At 52.1% G+C, this 21,019-nt stretch overlaps 1 protein-coding gene across 1 annotated transcript in view; it reads left to right on the top strand.

The window, feature by feature from the left end:
* SND1 (staphylococcal nuclease and tudor domain containing 1) overlaps nt 1-21,019 on the top strand; it is a 301,281-nt gene that overhangs the window by 13,947 nt on the left and 266,315 nt on the right. The window contains exons 4-9 of the mRNA XM_029912487.1: nt 859-937; nt 6,685-6,845; nt 7,172-7,263; nt 13,716-13,874; nt 14,807-14,913; nt 16,101-16,191. Of these exons, the coding sequence (XP_029768347.1) occupies nt 859-937; nt 6,685-6,845; nt 7,172-7,263; nt 13,716-13,874; nt 14,807-14,913; nt 16,101-16,191 (689 nt within the window). The remainder of the gene's footprint in view (nt 1-858; nt 938-6,684; nt 6,846-7,171; nt 7,264-13,715; nt 13,875-14,806; nt 14,914-16,100; nt 16,192-21,019) is intronic.

Raw genomic sequence — 21,019 nt, 5'->3', positions numbered from 1 at the left:
TGGTTTGTGATGGTAAAAGTTGTTGATGGTAGCTGTGGGGACAGAAGCTCTTTCTCCCCCCTAAAGCCGAGATGGCACAGGGCAAAGTTCACTCTACTGTCCTTCCCCCTCCCCTGCCTTGCCAATATCGTTCCGTTGACTGTCCCATTCAGTCCTTGACTTCTCAGCCAAAATTGCCAGGTGCAGATGCCCGTCGCTTGAATCTAAGGGGAGGCACCAAGCAGCCACCAGCTGGTAATGCCTTCCAGTCTTCACTGAGCTGGGGCTGGATTTGAATAGAAAACTTATTCTAGGTTCCATGCTCGCTTAGTGGCCACCATGCCAGCAAGCTTGCCTGTGAATCCCTTCTGAAATTAGTGAAGCATCGTGCCTGTTCTATTAGCGTCATGCCTTGTAAACATTTAATCCACTAACACGTGTAGGCCAGTGGTTCTCAACCTATTTACCATTGTGGGCTGCATGTGCAGCTCTCTGTTCTATGTGAGCCACATCCACACAATTTATATATTACCTGTACGGCCCTGAGGATGTCACATGAGACACAATTGTGTGCTGATTGGGCTGCAAGCAGCCCATGGGCCCCGGGTTGAGAGCTACTGGCGTAGATGGACAACGGAGGTGCCAAGGTGTGCACATAACAAGCCTAACTCTCCATCGAAGTAACTTTAACCTTGCCCTCCCTTTGCTTCCTTGTTTGTTGCTTCCAGTGGTTGTCTCAATTGATATTTCACTCACAAGTCTTTTGTCTATAAAGAGCCTCCTGTATAGCTGTCTCTCATCCAAAGAGATGCTATGCAGCGATAGGACTCGGAACTTTGCTCTCATTGATTCTGATTTTGTTTCTTTCCCTCTTACCAGACACGACTGGGGAGAACATTGCTGAGTCTCTCGTGGCAGAAGGCCTGGCCTCTCGCAGGGAAGGAATCCGAGCCAATAAGTACGTATATTTCCTGCTCTCCTCTAAACTTGTTCTGGGATTCAGATGTTTTGTGGCACTTGACGTTCCCAAACAGCTTTGCTTTGACTTTGCTGTGGTGACAGGACAAAGCTGTTGATTAATTACTTCCTCACTCCTGTTCAGGGACCAGCTATTGGTTGAGTTCTAGGCTTTATTCAGTATGGTGTCGGGTGCTTTATCTCAGGCTATGCTAGCAACTTCCCAGCTGCAAGTCAATGGGACTTGTGCTCCGAAGTCATGCCCTTGGATGCCTAAATATAGGCTTAGGAGCCAAACTTTAGGGTATTTTTGAACATTTTAGCCTGTGAATAAAAATGTCAACTTAAAAGTTTGGCCTTCCAATACATTAATACTGAAGCAGTTTACTTGTAAAGTGACAAAGATTTTTCTACTAAACCAATTGGCTTGCTGGGAACAGGCATTCCAAAATGGCAGCTCCCCCCTCCTTTGGGGTCATGGCAGAAGGAGGGTAAACAAAGAATCTTCTCCCCCCTCACCAGGCTTCTCCTATACTCCAGAGCTACTGAAAATGTGAGACCTCTCTAGCTGCAAAGCAACCTCTTTGAGGCTGTCGTGGGCCTTCTGTCAGAGCATGCTGATGCACTGGAAGATAACACTGCAATTAATACTGATTTTCCCAACTCTGTATCCCACAGACGCAACACTCACTCAGCCCACATGCATGCGGCCCTTAGTGTCTGCCAGGATGCACAAAACTTGTGTTAGAGCCTTGGAGTTGGCATGTTAACTTTCCAGTCTCTGTCCTGTGTCTGGAAGCGATATCCCCAAAGCTTTCATGAGTAGCTTTTCCACTGGCCAGCTCTTGGGAGACCCAGGATTTTAATGACGATATCCCAGGAACTCCCCAGTGCATCCCTAGGCATGGGTTATTATATTACACGGGGTGTGAATTGTCTATGGAGCTGTTCTATATATAGCTGTTGGATGCTATTTTATCCTTTGTCGGGTTGGAAGCATGCCTGTATCATTTCCTCAAGCCCGTTACTAGCACTTGGATGTCTTCCACTGGAGGTTTTCATAGCACAGTCTGTAAACAGGTATGCTGAGTAAACACTGCCCACATTGCCAAGGGTCTGGATTTTAGCTCCAGTCTTGCCAATAAAGAAAATTCTGCAGTGCCAGGTGTTTCCCAGGAGAGCTGGGGGCCCTGGATTAAGCTCCTCTTGCTCTTGGTTGCGTCTTTCAGGAACCAAGTCCCTAAAAGCTTTCTTCTAGTGATAGTACTTAAGGGGTGTACAGTACGGTGCTTTGCAATCCCACTGCTGGGGAGGGAGGTATAATCCCCATTGTTTCCCTATTCCCTGCAGAAATTAGACTCCCCCAGTATCAGCCAGCAAGGCAGTGATGCCATGAGCACAGCACCTCTGCAATGCCTGATGCCCAGTCTCTGCTTGGTCCACTAGACTGTGCTGTCGCTCAGGAGCCATTTGAGCTCAGTAGTGCAGACCTCATTGCCCGACTCATCCAGAACTACTGGTCAAATATAGACTTGCATTTAGATAGTGCCTTGTTTCCTGAAAGGCTGCAAATGGCTTCCCAAACTATAGACACAAATCACATCACCCACGACTGAAACGCAGCCCCTTCTGAAATCTTCTCTGTTAGAACACTTGCGAAACGCCCGGCAGGCCTGAAAATGCATCAGCTCCCCCATATACATCTTCCCATGGGGAAGAGTCACACTTTCACTGAGCAAGGCTCTGCCCCACTGCATCCCATACTGGGTCGCTGCACCAATGCACTTCCAGCTTTGGCATGAAATTCTACTGATGCAGCTGCAGCAGCACCCTGATTCTCCCAGTGCAATCCCACAAAGCTGCTATGCTGCCTGTGGACATGGCATGATGTGTGCACCTTAAACAGGAGAGCTAGGCTGGACTCTAGGGACCAACACAAGTTGCAGCAGTGCAGTTGTCTGTTGCCAAGCTTTGGGAAGAACAAGGCAGTTATTTAACTGAACCCAGCAGCATAGCTGTTCAGAGCACAAAGTGAAATCCTGTGCAATTAAAATGCAGGGGAAATGAAAGGCCAGAACACGAGGATTAATACACCTCTTGGTCATGCTATGATATCCTTGATGACTGTAAGGGTCAATCCCAATGAAGAATGGTTGGTGGATACAAACCATAAGCAACTAACAAACCAACTTTTGTTTAAATCAGAATTGTTCCCAAGTTGTAGTTCTTTACTTACCATGCTATAGGCTATGTCTACACTGCAGCTGGGGGAGTGATTACCACTCATGTAGACGTACCTGCACTCATTTAATCAAGCTAGCTTGCTAAAAATAGCAGTGAGGACAGGACGCACAGGCTTCAGCGTGAGCTGCACAACCCCCCTGGGTACCTACTGGCGTTGCTAGACTGTGCCACCATGTCCTCACCATTGTTTTTAGCAAGCCAGTCTGTAGAGCTAGTGTGGGTGTGTCTACACGAGCTGCAGTCAGTCACACAGTCCTGGTAGTGCTATAGACATACCCAGGATCTTACATTGCTAAAGTGGATGTTGTACTTGTTTCTTTGGATTCCTAACTAAGACCTTGTCTACACTACAGGTTACTTTGGTGTAACTTTGTCATTCTGGGGTGTGAATAATCCACCCCCTGAGCTTCGTAAATTACACGGAACTAAGCACCAGTGTAGACCATGCTATGTCGGCGGGAGAGCTTCTTCCATAGCTACACCTTTCGCGGAGGCAGTAGTTAAGCTGATGAGAGAGCTCTCTCTCAATGGCTTAGTCTTCCCACCACAAGCGGTGCAGCTGCAGCCTTACAATCTGATTTTATGTAGACGTATTCTGCTAGAGTGTAACACTTAAAATACTCCTCTGTGCTGAGAGAGACCAGTCCAGAGCCTCACTGATATCCTTGCTCAGAGAGGAATGCAAACGTTGTTTGGAAATAGTGGGCAAATAGCCTGTGCTTTATCACCACCCTCTGAGCCACCAATTGAGAGCTGAAATGCTTGAACCAGGCTGTACTCCTGTATTAGGAATTGCAGTTTTCAGTCAATGGGACTTGTGCTCTTAAGTCGCACCCTTGGGTGCCTAAATATAGGCTTAGGAGCCAAACTTCAGGGTATTTTTGAACAATTTAGCCAGTGAAGAAAAATGTCAATAACTCAGCGTATTGAAGGCCAAACTTTTAACACTGAAACAGTTTACTTGTGAAGTGACAGATTTTGCTACTAAACATTTTTAATACAGTTTAGTCCCTGACGCTGCAAGCACTTCCACACATGCTTAACTTTCATCACATGAGTACTCCTGAAGGAATTGTTCATGTGAGTGAAGTGAGTTACCCCCTTGTGTTTGCGGGATCAGGGCCTTCCCTGTCAATGTTCTTTGCCGCTACCAGTGTGTAATTCAATAAGGGACCCAGCCATAGAGACATTTTTAAAAAACCCGCGTTTAGTTCATTGTAAATGGTAGCTGTACGCAGCCTCTCTTAACCTCTGTGCCTTAGGTAACTGCTTGCAACTGACTGCAGAACAGTGTGCTGCTTGCCCCTTGGCGAACAGGAAGGCAGGGTGTTCAACTCAAGCCAACACAGACATCGCACGCTGCCTTGAGTCTTTTCCTATTTCCTCAGGCCTAGATGAGAGGTGGGGTGGCATGTCTCCGAGCCAAAGGGAGAGGCTGGGAGAGCTTGGTAGTGGCACAAGTGCCATGAGCTCTTCCCACCCGATCCAGACATGGAATATGTCGCACTCTGCATGAGAAGTTGGAACCCACAGCTCCTCCTTCACTGCGGGCTCCTGTTTAGACCCCAAGGCAATTTCAGGGGTCGGGAAAGCAGATACGGTATAAAGGAGCACTTTGGCCATCAACCCACCCCGTCCAATGCAGGATCAGTCCTTTACCAGGATCAAGGAATTTAAATCACTGATTGTTTTTGTTTTTTTAATGTCGGGGGAGGGCTTGCAAAGCTAATTTGAAAGTTTGCTATTGCAACTTTAAAATTTATACTGAACACAATGCAGGTTTTTTTTTTAAATGCCACTATGGCTGGGTCCCTTATTGAATTACACAACACTGGTAGACGCAAAGAACATTGACAGGGAAGGCCCTGATCCTGCAAACACAAGGAGGTAACTCACTTCCCTCACATGAACAATTCCTTCAGGAGGAGTACTCATGTGGTGAAAGTTAAGTGTGTGGGGAAGTGCTTGCGTTGGGTGTCTGGGTCCTATATCCTATTTCAGGCTATGAAGTAGGATGGTCTCCTGATGCAGGGAAAGGACCCTTTGGCCCTCTTTGAGCTGGGATGCAGTACATGGCTTTACTGCCAAGCTGTGGAAACCAGGCCTCCCGCTCCAGAGGCTGGCTTTCAGCTTGCACAGTGCCAGCAGTCCAGTCCTGCTGGCGTCCCGTGCCCAAGCAGAAGGAAGAACCATGTGGTGCTGCACTGCTATATGAGAGTTTCTTTGAGTCTCTTGCTGGAAGTGCGTCGAGCATGATAGTGGAGTGGCAGTGCTCTGGGCTGACAGCTGCTCTTGTTATGAGATGATTGCATTAATAAATTGGCTAATGATTCCAGAACAGCTGTTGCTAACAGGCCAGATATCCCTGTACTCAAACTTGGTAAGGCTCCTTTTGCGTTAAATAGAGCTGAAGTGGCTCATGAATTCTCTGCTGAGAGGCTTCCATGCACGTTCTGAGAGAAGTGAGATGTGGAAGTACAATGTGGTGTGATTTGCAGTGCTGATATCTGTTGGCGCCTGTTAATTATGTTAACTGTTCACGGGGGTGAGTGAACCTCTGTCACTGCTCTTCCTGGCTTGTGCCTTATGGGAGCACTTCCAGCATGCACTTCAGACGCTTGCTTCCATTGCTGCAAGGACTGCCTCATACTGCATCAGCATGTACAGCAATGTCTCGATACTCTTTGGTTAGCTCTAGGATCCAAGGATGGAGGCAGGCTCTTCCTAGCCTAGTTGGAAATTGACTGCAGTGTTCACTTCTACTATGCTTCAGAAGATAAGCCTGCAGTTCCTGGAGCCAGGCTGGTGAAACCAGCTCCGTCTGCAGACCGTGTTCCCTAGTCTGTGGCAGTCCAGTCGTTAACACAGGGAGTCTGGGCCCCTGTGCTGGATTACTGGCTCAGCCACTCGCTTGCTGAGGGACCTTGGGCCGGTCACTTAATCGTTGTGGCTATGTCCCACAAAGGGAGGAATTTATTTCTGACTTGGATGCTGTGCGACGTAGGTTGTGTCTGCGCAGACAGTATGACCCCACAATTCTTCCTGGGTTTAGCTCCACTGGGGGGAAGCTGTAGCAAAGGGTTGGGTCTCTTTCCCACGGTACTGGGGGATAGATTGCACCGTGGTATGATGCCTGGCCAGCCTTGGGTGTTCATCCAGCTAATCCTCTTATAAGGATGGCCTCAGTGCTGTACTTGTAAAGCTCTAACTTCCTCAGCTGTGAGATGCTAGACAAGATTCCTCTAGTCTCTGGTGTGCTGTGCACACTGTGATTAGCAAGGCAAGGTCTGACTTTCCCCTGTATCTGTTCGACCCGAGTGGTGGTTGGATTGTTAAAGCATCCAGCAGTGAAATGTCAAGTCAAATGTGTGCTCCCTGGAGCAAACCTTCTTGGTAAAACATGCAAGATAGCAATGCCCCAGCATCCAACTGCCTGCTATGCACAGCCCCCACACCTCTGCCCTGACTTGTATGCTCTTACAATAGAGCTGTGTTTTCTCCTAGTCCTGAGCAGAACAGACTGGCTGAGCTGGAAGATCAGGCGAAGGTTGCGAAAAAAGGAATGTGGAGCGAAGGAACAGGCTCTCACACGGTCCGGGATCTCAAGTACACGATTGAAAACCCACGCCACTTTGTGGACTCCATGCACCAGAAGCCAGTCAATGGTAAGCGTGCGCTCCAGGTGAAGCAGCATGGTGGGGTACCGGCGAGCACATAGCTGTGGGATGTTCACATCCTACCGGCGCTTACGTATGCACTGTTCTTGGAGCTCTGACCGGCCTCGGTTTGCAGTCTGCCCCAGCGGAGGCTGCTGGGTGCATATCCCAAGTGAATTGGCCTTTCGTGTCCAGGGCGGGGGATTGCAGTGTGTGCTGCTTGTGTGTGGGTTTTTTCTCCTGGCTGGGTTTGATTGAATGCTGTGGGGGGAGGAGCGTAAAGTTGGTGCTGTTCTCTTCCTGAGAGTTGACCCTCACTCGTTTCTGTTCTGCAGCCATCATAGAACATGTCCGGGATGGCAGCGTGGTCAGAGCCCTGCTCCTCCCCGATTACTACCTGGTCACCGTCATGCTTTCTGGCATCAAGGTGAGTCATGGCTCTTGTTTCCTTTTTTTGGAACCATGTCTCCAGGTTTGCAACCAGACCTGTGCTGCAGAGGGCCTTCAGGCTTGTTGCAGGCATGCCGGTATCCTCCACTGCTCTGTGCTGAGCTGCACTGCCCGGTGGGGTGTGCCTACTCTAATGTGCATTGCTGCTTTGAATGAGGAGAGTCTGGGCTTTCACCAGTAACCCCCATTAAACCTCCTGAACCGGAGCATCACAGCTTTTAAGTTGGTCTTATTCCCTGGCACAGTGTCCATTAAGTTCCCTGTCCAGGACTGCCTCTTTGGTAACTTTCAGGCACCTGTGTCCTCACCCCTCCTCTAGACTTCACAAGGAGACAGTGGCTGCTCATCTCTATGTCTCCTGCAGAAAGTGGGAGTTAGGAGACCTTAGCTACTTAAGAGTCGAAGACTTAGTCGCTGTCTTTTAGTAGCTTGGGGCGACAAGTCCATGGGGAAATCTGGTTTGAAAGCATTCTGCAGCCAGTGCAGCCGTAGGGCAATGATCTTGCCTTGTCACAGGCTAAGCAGGATCTGCCTCGTCAGGGTTTTGGATAAAACTCCCAGGGTGGTGCTAATTCAGTGGGTGAAGACCGTCCCTTCAGACCCAGCACTGAACGCCGTGTCCCAGCCTGGTGCTTAGCAGTCACTGATGGGAGGTAGCCTTTTCCAGATCTCTCACACATCCGAAGATCCTGACACTGGTGGTCAGTGAAGATCCTGGGATAAGGGTGGTGCCAGTACTCCATTCAGGAACTGTCCTGTGCTTCCCAAAAGCCAGAGCCCTCCCCGTCTTTCCCTCTTCTGGGACCGCCAACGGTTCTGCAAAGTCGAGGAGGTGCTAGCATATCACTTGCTGCCTGGGCCGGAATTCCCTTACACAATGCCTGGCCATGTTAGAACTTTGCAAATGCCTTTCCCAGAGAAACGCTCCCATGCTTATGCATTTGTGCGTGCTGCCAGGGCCGGCTTTGCTGAACCGAGGCCTAGACAGGCAAAAAGGATTTGCTGCTGTTACCATTACTATTAGCCACGATGTCCATGGAATCCTTAGTCTTGGGGCCCCAGTGTTCTCCACCTACATGCCATTAGTTCATTTGAACACCATGGTGAGGAGCATGTTACAGAACCATGGATGCATGGGTAGACATTCAGGTGCCTGTGTGGTCTGCCTGGAGCCCCACCATTCCCAGTGGGCGCTGCAGGCAGTGCTGTATGCAGCAGTCTGCACATTTTGTGGCAATGGCAAGGAGCAGTGGTGCTGGCTGTCCCACTGCCCACTCAGGTTTGACCCCAAACGCCTTCTGTCATGAGGGAAGGGAGGCGGGGCCAAACCTTCATGGGCTGTGGGGCAGCCAGTGCTGTGGCTCCTTGCTGCTGCCATGGGGCCAGGACCTGGGCCAGGGTTTGCCCCCCGAGTCCTGCCTGGCGTCACCCGGCTCCCAGGTATGGAGGCGTGACGCTGCACCTGGGCAGGCTGGGCTGGAAGGCAGGGGTTGAGTGTGGCATAGGCTCAGCGGGCGAGGCCCGTGGCCAGTGGCTGTCACCGGGATGGCTCCACAGGAATGGATGACAGTGCATAGCATGGGAAAAGTTTTTGGAGGTGCCCCTGGCTGCAGGTGCTCGGCATCGCTGCAAATCAGGTGCCAGACTTCAGCCACCAGAGTTTGAAAACACTGAACCTGGACCTCTTGAGCATTCACAATGTCTTCATGGCTTGTGGCCCCAAAGTCAGAGGTGCTGAGTGCCAGCTGCTGCCAGTCATATCAGTGAGCATGGCGGGAGCCCTTCCCTTCTGCAAATCAGGGCTTAGGTCTTTTCCAGTGCGCTTGAAGGATTTGAGTGCAGCGCTGTAGCAGATCAGGGGAGGCTCCTTGGGCTGTGAGTGGATTGGAAAGGGTGGCCCGCCATGCTTGGCGGAATAAATGTACTCCCTAAATATTTACACTGACAGCAGGTTCCAGCCAAGCCATGCTGTGAGTAGGGTTTCCCAAAAGCTGAAGACTTACTGTTTGTACCAGTCCTAGTGTATGCCTGGCATCTTTTGCTGTGCTCTTGGTTCTTCGAGCGATGGTCCCTATGTTTGTTCCACACGTGGGATAGGCATGCGCCTGAGTCTGGAATTTAGTTGCAGTGTCCGTTGGTCCGCACGTGTGCATGGTGTGGACCAATGCCTGTGCAGTTCCCTCTTACCGCTGCCTGATCTGAGTTGGGATCTTTGGTGTCCTCAGCTCCTTTTCTACTGTGCCATTTCTATACAGAGATTGAGACTAGCTGGTTTGTAGTATCTTTCTAAGTGTAGTGTAGCTGGTTACTCCTCTGTCCCCACCCTGGGGAACTCTCCCTTCCCCCCCAGAGAAGGCTGGGATTGTTTCCTGCCCTCACTCCTTTTCTGGGAGCGGCGAACATCAGTACTGTCTCCGCTGCCTGGTGAGGCTCACGTCTCAGCCTAGTGCCGCACCTGCTGCTCCTTTCCCCCAGAACTCCTGAGGGTCAGGAACTGAGACTTAAACACCCGAGGGAGACGGAAATGAGAACCTGGTCAGATGCAGGCCGGGGACCCTCCCTTACATCAATCTCGTCCAGCAGGCAGCGCCCCTCTGAGCATGAGCTCAGGAACAGAGGCTGAGACTTCTAAGCCTAGAGAGAGTGCTCCCTGGGAGAGTAAGGGGCCCTCCTGTGGCATAGGGGTAAACCGTCTTCGTCAAAGACTGCCCCGAAGAGAGAGTATTCCTCCCACACCACAGACTTAGGTCTGAGTAAGTCGTTTTGGCAAGAGCAAGCGGCATGCAAGTGTATGGGTCTGCAGGTTCCAGTACAGAGTCTGAGGGCTAAGGTTAAACCCCCTCCGGTGCTCACTTCTACATCTAGAGCCAATGTGGTACCTATAACTACATGGCCCTGGATGGATCCAACTTCCACTGTGAGCAAGGAAGCTCTGGATCCAACAGCTTGACCAATAGACACTCCCTGCATCCCAGGATGGTCTGAGACCTGCATCTCCCTGGAGAACCTTTTTTTGCTCCCCCTTCCTCATTCACTCCTCTTATTCGGACTGTTTCTGTTCTGGCGCATTGTTACTCCAGAGGAGGGAGGCGGCTGTTCTTGGATGCAGACATGCTCTCCCTTCCCATCTGCCAGTCTCGTTATGCAACCATCGGCACTGTTGGTTCTGATGGTAATCCGCGATCCAGCCTCTTCTGAGTCGGAAGATACTCAGGAGTCTGTGATACCAGGCAGAGGAGGGAAGAAAGGAATTCAGTCTTACCATACCTCGATGATTGGATTCTGATGAACAGATCCTACGAAGAAGTCCAGCAGGCAACCAGATTCTTGCTCCATCAATCGCCTTTCCTGGGGGTTTGCATCAACAGCGAGAAATCCACATTGACCCCCACAAGGTCCATAAACTTTATAAGGGCGATGTTGAACTCATCCACAGCAAGAGCTTCTCTGCCTCTCGAGAGATTCTAGGGATAGGCCATGGGTGTTCTGAGACCGTGACTATCCGACTACCCTGGACTTGAGTCAGGACTTGCCTTTCCCTCTCGGCCACATGGCCTCATACACACATGATGCCATTTGCCAAGCTCCATCTTCGTTTGTTTGCGAGCCTGGCTTCTTTCCCAGGTACTCCCCAGAGGGGCAACATCAACAAGGTGATTGATTCTGTCCAAGGTTTTGGACTCTCTCGCCTGGTGGACAAAGCCGGACAAAGTTCGGGCGTGGATCCCTTTCCTCACACAGGCTCCTGAGGCGCACTATAGTCAGATGCCCCCCTCTAAGGCTCCCCAAATCGCATTGAACAATATGACAAGTCTCCTATATAAACAAGTGCTCACGCTCCAGAGTGGTGCCAAGGCTCTGCTAGGAGTTGTTCAGCAAAATGGAGTTTTCTCCTCTTGGGCTCAGCAATGACGGGTAGCTCCAGCATCTGTTCGGATCAGCTGTCCTGGAATAGCCACTTAAAGCAGCGATCAGCGCATTTCATCCTCCAATGGATAACCGGATGATCGTCGCTTACCCTGTCACAACTAGGTTTCTGAAGGGACTTCGTAGATCCTTCCACCACCAGTGAAGTTCGTGTCTCCGTGGGACCTCAGTTTCTTTTGTCTCCAGAGCTCCCTTTGAACCTGAAGAAACATGTTCTGTGGCCCATCTGTCTATGTAAGTGGCCTTTCTCATCGCCGTAACATCAGGCAGAAGAGCCAGCCAGCTGGGGGTGCTCATAGCGGACCCACCATGTATTCCACTCAAGAGTCATCCCCAATGTCATTTGTTTCATCTGAGTCAAACCATCCACTTACTGATATTTTTCTCTAAACCATTTGCCTCAGATGGAGAGGGCTCCGTTCTCTGGATGCCCAAAGGGCACTGGCCTTTTATCTACAAAGACACAAACTGTTTCCAGGGCAGAGATCTCAAGGTGTCAAGCTACATCTGTGCGGAGACTTTCAAAATGCATCTCTGCTTGTATTCTCAGTTATCACCTAGCCCACATCCCTCCTGTGGAGGGGGTGAGGGCTTATTCCACTAGAGTGCAAGCAACACCTGCTACATCTGAGATGTACGTCTGCTAGAGATTTGTATGGCAGTGACTCAGAGCTCCTCAAACGCTTTCACGAGACACTGTGCTTCGGTCCAGTCTTCTGCTGCTGCTATGGCTGTGGGGACAGTGTTACTAGTCACCTATCACTTCCATGTCCTCGCACTCGCCTGTCTGAGCACTGCTTGTTAATCTCCCATGTGTGGAATACAGATAGGGACCAACACGCAAAGTGGAGGTTACTTACCTGTACTGGAGGCTCTTTGAGGTGTGGCCCCTATCTGTATTCCACTGCCCGCCCTCCCTCACCTCTGCTGCGGCTTATCTGGCTGCAGTAAGAGAAGGAACTACAGAGGCATTGGCCCGTGCTGTCTTTCATACCCTGGATTGGGAGCATGAGGAGAGCTGTGGCATATGTGCGGGCCAACGGACACTGCAAAAAAAAAATTCCAGACTCTGGTGTGCAGTGTGCATGCATATCCCATGGGTGGAATACTGACAGGGACCCAGTTACAGGTAAGTGACCTCTTTCTCGCCATGCTAGGGAGCTCTCTGCCACAATCGAGTGGAACCCAACTGAGATTGACCTCTGTGCAGGCGTTCTGCTCTCTCCTGGGTGGCATTTTCCTTGCCCAACCTAGCCAACGAGTTAGTTGCCTCGTGTGGTATCCTACCTATGCTGGGGTTGGTTCACTCACCTCTGGGGTGGAATGTGGCAGCTGTTTGTGTCTGGCAGCACTCTCCAACTCTTGGACAGGAAGTGACCTCGTATCCCTCTGAATTTGTACAGGGGAAGCAGAATGTGGGAACCTCATAGTCCTCTGGGCTCCTCCCCCAAAACAGCCAACAGCAGCTGCAGCCAAGGGTGCAGGGTGCAGCATCCTTCCTGGCTTGCTGCTCTGCATGCACCCTTGGGTCACTGCCCTCTGCTCCCCCTCCACGGGAAGCAGCAGCCTTCCCGCTTGCACTCTGCCTCGTTTCCCCTCTGACTTGCTCATTGCCATTGGCTGTTAGAGCCCAGCATCCTGTCCCATAGCTGCCCTGCCTCACTTCCATCTGCGCATTGGACTTCCCCTCCCTTACTGCAGCCATCACTGCTTCTCCTCCACTTCATTCCCAAGTGCCCCCCCCCCCAGGCTTGAGTTAAGTTTTTGGTTCATTTAAACAATAAAAAGATGTGAAGGTAAAGCAAGAAATGGGGCTGTAGTGTGCCCATCCCCTGCATGCTGCCCTCCTTTGCACCCTTCATCCGTATTTCAGTCCTTGAAGGGTGGACGTGCTTCCAGGCAGACACTGAGAGCCCTGATTGCCGATCAAGTGTTGAAAATCTGCCCTTTTTAAGGTCTCCCGTTGGGCACCCACAATTACTAGGGTGAGCCTTGGCCTGTATCTCGGTATAGGTTCTGGGGCCCCCCAGAATACCAGGAGTAATGTAATTACACAGCCATTTCCCCAAGGGTTAACAGCACTTACTGAGAGGGTGCCCGGATGTCCCAGTGTTATCAGGACTGTCCCAATATTAGGGGCTCGGTCTTCCACAAGACCTCTGATCCCCCATCTCGACGTTTCACAGTGCTATATCCAGTCACCCTACTTACTGCACAAATGCATGAGTGTGAGGCCGTTCCCGTGGAGTGGACTCCAGGATTCCAGTGCTCAGGGCACTAATGGTTCCAGTCCATGGTCCAGGTGCCCTCGCTCTGCTGCTGGCGATGATAAATGCGGTGAAGGCGCGCTCTTTTCTGTGCAATCCGCAGTGGGAGTAGGAGCAGGAGCGATGGTGGTCCATCCGTCCCTGCTCTTGAATTACTGCTGTCGAGCAGTCTGCCCCGTCCTAGAAGTCTTACCAGTGCGCCCCCTCCTAACCTGCCCTTGCCTCCGCTCTGCAGTGCCCCACGTTCAAGCGGGAGGCAGATGGTGCAGAGACACCGGAGCCATTTGCAGCAGAAGCAAAGTTCTTCACTGAGTCGCGGCTGCTGCAGAGAGACGTGCAGATTGTCCTGGAGAGCTGCCACAATCAGAACATCCTGGGCACCATCCTCCATCCGGCAAGTGGGGCAGGGGGTGCCGGGGGTCTCTGGGCAGATCTCAGTGCGACGGGCTACTGCCATCGGGGAGAGCAGAGTTTTTTTGGGGGGCCTTTTGCTCGTGTGCCCAAGCTGGGTGTATCTGGCCAACGGTCCCAATGGTACCGTGGAGTTCACAGTCTTTCATCTCTGGAGCTTGGAGTTCAAAGCTGCACGGGGTAGCCACTGAAATGGAGGAGCGTTTGAGTTTCAGGGGAGGTGTTAGAGCACACTCCATATTCAGTGGGGGGCCAGCGTAGAGAGCATAGCTAGCCGAGGAGGAGTGCTCATGGCAACCCGTGTTGCTTATTAAACTGCCGAGCCTGCTGCATTCTGCACCAGTGGGAGCTCTACGGGGCAGGTGGCTTTATTGCTGGGTAGGAGTTCGACTGCAGTGGGATACCATGGCCGGTGGTATGGCAGGCCAGGGTGGAGACTTCTGGGCAGTCACTGATGGCAGTAGGGGGTGTCTGGCTGTTCGGGCGTCCAGTATCCGAGGGGCCCAACAGGACTGCAGCCCAGGTGATCGTCAGAGGGCCGCTGCCTCCTCTAACATTGAGGGCAAGTTTTAAGTGCTTTCCTGTTGGCTAGATCCCTACTCGTGTAGTGGGGACAGTCACTAGTGTGGCTCCTGCTAGCCTGGGGTGCAGAGTGGGTCCCTGCCTTCCATGGGCTAGCTGCAGCTGTCCTGTGAGCATGGCAATGAGCTAGGGCTGTCGGGTCTCGGCCAGGGCTGGGCCTAGCACAATGCTGCTTCCTTTGGCAACGAGGGCCTCCGTGGCTCTAGACTCCTCCCACATACTAGTGGGCCAGGAGATGGGTGTCTGTCCCGGCCCTGCCGCGGGAATGACGCCTGAGCCTCCAAGCTACAGGAGTGTAGAGACTGACCCTGTCGTCTCCCCTCCTGGTTCCAGAATGGCAACATCACGGAGCTGCTGCTGAAGGAAGGCTTTGCTCGCTGTGTGGACTGGTCCATCGCCGTGTACACCCGCGGGGCTGAGAAGCTGCGAGCGGCTGAAAGGTAACTGGTGGCTGCTGATGCTGGGTGGAGGGAGATGGTTCTGGGGCACAGGGCTCCACAACCATCAACCAAGGACTTACCCAGAGTGCCCTTGACCGGGAGGGCTTCATGAGCTAAAGAAAATTGCATCCTTGCCTTCCATTGGCTGCCTGTAGGTGCCTGAATGGGGCAGCGTCAGGGAGTTGGGCCCAGCTGCTTGGCTGTGGGAAGGACAATTGTCTGCCTCATGCTCCGCCCCTGGTGACAGCTGCATGGTGTGCTCTGCTTGTAGGGGAGTGGGGTTAACTGAGCTCCTGCGGAGGTGGGAGACTGCTGCAGCCAGCTGGGAAAGGCTCAGAGGAAGGTGATCTCCCAGCTCCCTGGCTGGCCTCTCTCCAGTCCCCCTTGGTGTCTGATGCAGAATCCCGGAGCTGCTCTTTGAAGAGGGAGGCAGGGGCTGGGTGTGCGTCTCCTTCTCACAGCTAGTGTCCAAGCAGAGCAGATGGGATGCTGCCTGCTGCCTTCTGTGGGTGGCTGACCGCTATGGTGCTCCCCTGCCAATGTCTCCTATCTCGGCTGAAATCTAGGGGCATCCTTCCCCCTCAGCCCATGGCCCTGGAGCACCACTCACTGCTGTAGTCTGCCTCTTGCGTGCAGCTTCGGAAGAAGGCGGATCTCTGCCTTGGAAGGTGGGGAAGGTGACCATGGAGAGGCAGGAGCTTGGCTGGTCCCTTGGCATATAGATTCCAGCCAGCTCAGGCCTGGCATCACCTGCTCTGCTCAGTTGGACGTTGCTGGCTAACACAGCACTTGCCTGGCTGGGCTGGGAGCTGCAGATGGGCAGGATGCAGTAATGGTTTGGGCCATGGCTTTCGCAATGGGGGCCTGGCTTTAGAGGCAAGTGGCCATGAGGACTCAGCTGCTCCCTGTGTGGCCTTTAATTTTCTTGCTGTCCTGATCCACTTCCTCACTGTAGTTTGGTTACAAAGGCCCATTCGGCTGCTGGGGTGACTTTGTGCCAGGAATCAGGACTGACTTAGTGCTCAGAGCAGTTGGCCTCCGTGCCCTACACACAGGCATGTCAGTCTTGGTTAGATGGGGGTCACTAGCTGCAAGGGGCTTGGCCCCATCTCCCGCAATGGCAGGCAGGACAGAATGCACGCCCCAAACCTAGCTTTGGATGGTCAGGTGCATCTTTCTGTCGCTAGGTACGCCAAGGAACGCAAGCTGAGAATCTGGAGAGACTATGTGGCTCCCACGGCTAATCTGGACCAGAAGGACAAGCAGTTCGTTGCCAAGGTGAGTGCCTTGCAGGTGAGGAGATGTCCTGTCCTATTCAGGCTCTCAGGACCTGAGCGGAGCATGGAAGACAGGTAGCTACAGAGCATGTGCTGCTGCTGGTTTCAAAGTGCATAAAACTTTGGGATTTTTTTCCCCATAGCTACAGATGGCACATCCCCTCCCTGTCATGTGCAGCATTGCCCAACTGGCCAGATGCATGAGGGGATTGTGTTTTCCTCTGTAGCGTGGCGCACTGGTCAAGGCCACAAGCAGGAGATGGGACTTGTTGGTCTGATCTGGGGTGGCAGATGCTACGTCCTTGTAACTTGCAGCCAGGGCTGCTAGCACAACTGCTCATGGTGAGAGGGTCATACAGTTACGCTTCCTTTCAACCCTGCCCTGAGCCTCAGCAATGCCACGGTGCCTGCCACAGGCTGCCCCTCAGATGCAAAGGAGGAGCCGAAGCTGCAGCCAACGAGCTGTGCTTGTTCGACCCTTTGTATGTGGGAGGACTTGTCCCATGGAGCTCCCACCTACGGTTATCTGCCCACCATCCCGCTTCCTGCATGCACCGTACTCTGTCTTCCCCTCCCTGTGTTGCTTCTCCTCTGTGCTCAAACCTCCCTTGATGGGAAAGCCCCAGGACTGGCTGGAGTGGGGTGGTACTGAAGAGAGAGGAAAGGGTCGAGGTGCATGAGGATCGGGTGGAGAATGGCCTGAACTGGTGGGTGAGTGTGCAGAAAGAGTGGAAAAGTTTAATCCTCCAAGCTTGAAATAGAGGGTTTTGCTCCACCCTGTGGTCATTGGTGAGTAGTGCAGGGACATTTCAGCTGCTCCTACAGTGCTGTGGCCAGCAGAGGGCTGCCTGGATGCGTGGTAATGCTTATTCTGGTAAAGTTCATTTCCTTCAGTTGTGTTGTAGCGTGAACCCTTCTGCAGCCACCCCCTCGCCTTCCTTTCCAGAGCTGCCTTGACACGGGGATAATGGAACTCCAGCGTTACAGCAGTCTGGGATGGAGGAACTCTGAGTTTCAGAAGGGTTCAATCTCCCTTCCAGTCAGGGAATAAACCAACCACTGACTGGTCAGGCAGGAGCTTTCCCTTGGGGGCAGATTATCCCAGGACTGCCTCTGCTGCAGGATTTCTTGCACCTTCCTCTGAATCTGCTTGCCCTGAGCGAGATGAGCCACAGATCTGATCTGACAGAGCCTGGCCTGTATTCCTTGTTCATCCTGCGTGTATTGCAGTCACCGCGAACAGCCCCAGCTGAGATCAAAGCCCCATTGTGCTAGGAGCTGTACAGACATAGTGAGCGACGGCCCCTGCCCCGGGGAGTTCATGGGCTAAATAGACAACACAAAAGGTGGCGGTGGGGAGGGGGGAGAGGACTTGCCTAAGGTCACAGAGCAGGTCAGTGTCGACTGAGGTTAAAACCAAGCCCTTTCACCCTCTTCCCTGGTGCCCTACTCTGCTGTGCCTGGGGAGTCTCTAGAGCTAGCGAAGCATTGCCTGGGAGGTGCTGTGTGTGCTCCGGGGCTGTAACCTGCCGAATGCAGTCTGTAAATATTTCATACTGTGTAACCACATCAGCCTGCTGCTTGGCGATTGGGAAGTGGTGGGAAAGCCACTAGATGGTGCTGTTGGCATGTAGTTAGGCTCTGGGAGAATATGCATGCAGCTGGGGAGGTTTAATTTGGATGGAAATGCCTGAGAAATGGGCAGCCCGATTTCTTGGAAAGTAACCCCCAGCTCTCGGTTCCTCCCCCACTCTTTGGGGATGCTCCCAGCAGTGGCTCTCGGCCCCCTCTGGGCGGAACCTCCTTGCCTCTCCCCCTTGCAGCCTGCCTCTAGGTTTCCAGCCCCTGTAAACTGTCTTGGAAATGGAATTACAGCCTCATTATCAGCCTCGAATGTCAATCAGCCGCAGGATGCTCTCCTGCTTGGCATTCTCCTGTGCATCTGTAGGAGAGACCGCACTGGGTGGTGAGGAGTCTGCTGTATGCAGGAGTGGTTGGGCTGTCACCGATCAGAACACGCTGCTGCTCTCCAACAGCCCGCACCTGGAGGAAAGGAAACAGTGCCAGGAACAATCAGGCGGTGCCACTCACCAGCACATGCTCCATATGTGGGCATTATACTTACCCCATGTACCTTGGGCAGATCTGCGGGCAGCAGCTTAGCACGAAGGGGTGGAGGAGGACTCAGTGGCTCTGGGAGTTAGGCTAATGCCCATAGTCATTGGCTGCTTAAGACTACAAGAGGTCATCTCATATCTTGCTACCTCTAAAGCACAATGCAAGACTCGTCTGAGTGCACAGGTCTACCCTAATTAGCGCAAGAGATGTTCTGGTGGCTGAGTCTCTTCTCCTATCCTGTTGGTATGTTGCCACCCCAAGACAGCAGCTCTGGAATTGCATCCTTGCTGAAGGATGCGTAGAGCACAAAGTCCTCCCAGGATAATGTGGAGGCTTTAAATCCTTGTGTCCAGCACCTAGGCGTGGCAATGAGGCGCTAAAAACCATAGAAATGTAGGTCTGGAAGGGACCTTGAGCGATCCCCTAGTCCAGCCCCCTACACCTTCCCTGACAGGTTTGTGAACCTGATCTTAAACTTCCAGTGATGGGGATTCCACAGCCTCCCTTGGGAGCCTCTTCCAGAGCTTAGTTACCTTTAGAGTAAGAACGTTTTTCCTGATGTCGAACCTAACTCTTTTGCTGCAAATTAAGCCCATTACTGCTTGTCCTGCCTTCGGTGGCCATGGAGAACAGTTGATCTCGTCTTCTTTATATCCGCCCTTCACATTTGAAGACTGTTCTCAGGTCCCCACTCAGTCAACTTTTCTCAAGACTAACCATGCCCAGTTTGTTTAACCTTTCTTCATAGGTCAGATTTTCTAAACCTTTGATCGCTTTTGCTGCTCTCCTGTGGACTGACTCCAATTTGTCCACCTCTTTCCCAAAGTGTGGTGCTCAGAACTGGATACAGTACTCCAGCCGAGGCCTCGCCAGTGCTGAGCAGAGTGGGACAACTACCTCCCATATTTTGCATACATTGCTCCTTTTAATACATCCCAGAATATTCGCCTCTTTCACAACTGCATGAGATTGACTCCTATTCAATTTGTGATCCACTAAAACCCCCAGTTCCTTTTCAGCAGTGCTACCACCTAGCCAGTTAGTCCCCGGTTTCTAGTCATGCATTTGATTTTTCCTTCCTAAGTGTGGTACTTTGTCTTTGAATTTCATCTTGTTGATTTCAGACCCATTCTCTAATTGGTCAAGGACCTTTTGAATTCTACTCCTCTCCTCCAAAGTGCTTGCAACCCCTCCCAGCTTGGTTTCATCTGCGTATTTTATAATCCTATTCTCCACTCCATTATCCAAGTCATTAATGAAAATATTTAGTACCGGAGCCAGGACTGACCCCAGCAGGACCTCACTAGATACGTCTTCCCAGCTTGACAGAGACCCATTGATAACTAGACACAGCCAGCTGAGAAACTGCTGGTTAGTGTGTGCTTAGGCAGGGAGGGAAACAGCTTCCAACTGCAGGGTGGGGCTACTTGACAGAGCGATGTTGGAGTGAGTACGCAGACCTGACAGAGCGATGTTGGAGTGAGTTCACAGAGCTGGGTACGAGACCTTTGCCAAATGTCATGCTGGATTCTCAGCCTGGGAGACTGAGGTCCTCTTATCATTGTCTAATCACAAATCCCTTCCATGGTTCAACCTTTACCTGGTGGGGAGCAGAGAAGGTTGGACTGAGACTCGAAGGCCAAACGGACCGTTGTCTGACCTCATGCGTTGCACTGGCCAGAGACCCTTACTCAGTGATTCCTGCTCCCAGCACAGAACTTCGGATTGAGCCTGGAGTGGATCTTGAGGCTGCACAATGGTTAACAGCCCTCACTGTTAAATTTCTGCACCTTTGCTTGATCCACGTAGTTCTTGGTGCTCCTGCTGTAGCTGCTGACAAGCGGAGCAGTTAGCTTTTGGTGGCTCCTGGGATGAGGACCACGTGTTCAGAGGGAACCGGCCTGACCCCTTCCCCCAGCTCATTGCATAAGCCTTTGAGGAGATACTGCTTCATTCAGGGTGAGCTGCGCTTGCCATCTGCCCCAATACAGTGCCGTGTGCATGCTCCGATCCTCTTGCATTCTGGCTTTCAGCTGCCGAGCCTGGGAGGAACGCCTGGTCCTGCGGACCCTTTCCCACAGGCTTGTGGAGTAGTCACCCCAGGTCATGGCACAGGGCAGCAGCGGTCTTGCAACAAGGGGCATTGGAATGCAGCAATGCAAATGCACCATGTTCGGCTCCTGTTCTTGGTTACACTGGCAGGAGGCTGTCCGAAGTGTGCCAATGGTATAGTCTAGTGTGGCAGTTGCCGTGCCCTCTGGGGTGAACACGGGGGTATTCAGTGCATTAACTCCTGCCAGACTGGAAAACAGGGCACCTTGCTTGTGAACTTAACCTGTCCCTTCGGCCCATGCACCACCTCATCCACTGGAGCACGCCCGTAGGTCCCAGTGCCAGAACATGAGCCCCAAGAGGCAAAATTCAGCAACAAAGGTCCCTCTCTGCCCATGGCGGGGACTGACTTTGGGAGCGATGTACGAACGTGGCTCCAATTCTTTAACTGAAGGTCTCTTGCCTGGCAGGTGACTGGGCTCTTTGACCTTCTTGAGATGGTTGAAGAAATGTCCTCCTGGGGTAGGCCGGTGCAGGTGTCTTCTTACCAGGGGGTGATGCCTGCTCCTTGCATTTGGGAGATGCCCATCACTGTCTTATCTGGGAGCCTTTTACGTTGGAAATGAATGAAATGAACCAAGGCAAGTGTCTCCACCCCT

The sequence above is a fragment of the Terrapene carolina genome, unplaced genomic scaffold (genome assembly GCF_002925995.2).
Source record: "Terrapene carolina triunguis isolate 2854851 unplaced genomic scaffold, T_m_triunguis-2.0 Scaffold230, whole genome shotgun sequence".
Lineage (NCBI taxonomy): Eukaryota > Metazoa > Chordata > Testudines > Emydidae > Terrapene > Terrapene triunguis.
The sequence above is the reverse complement of the archived record's forward strand: the minus strand, read 5'-3'. Positions and strand labels throughout refer to the sequence as shown.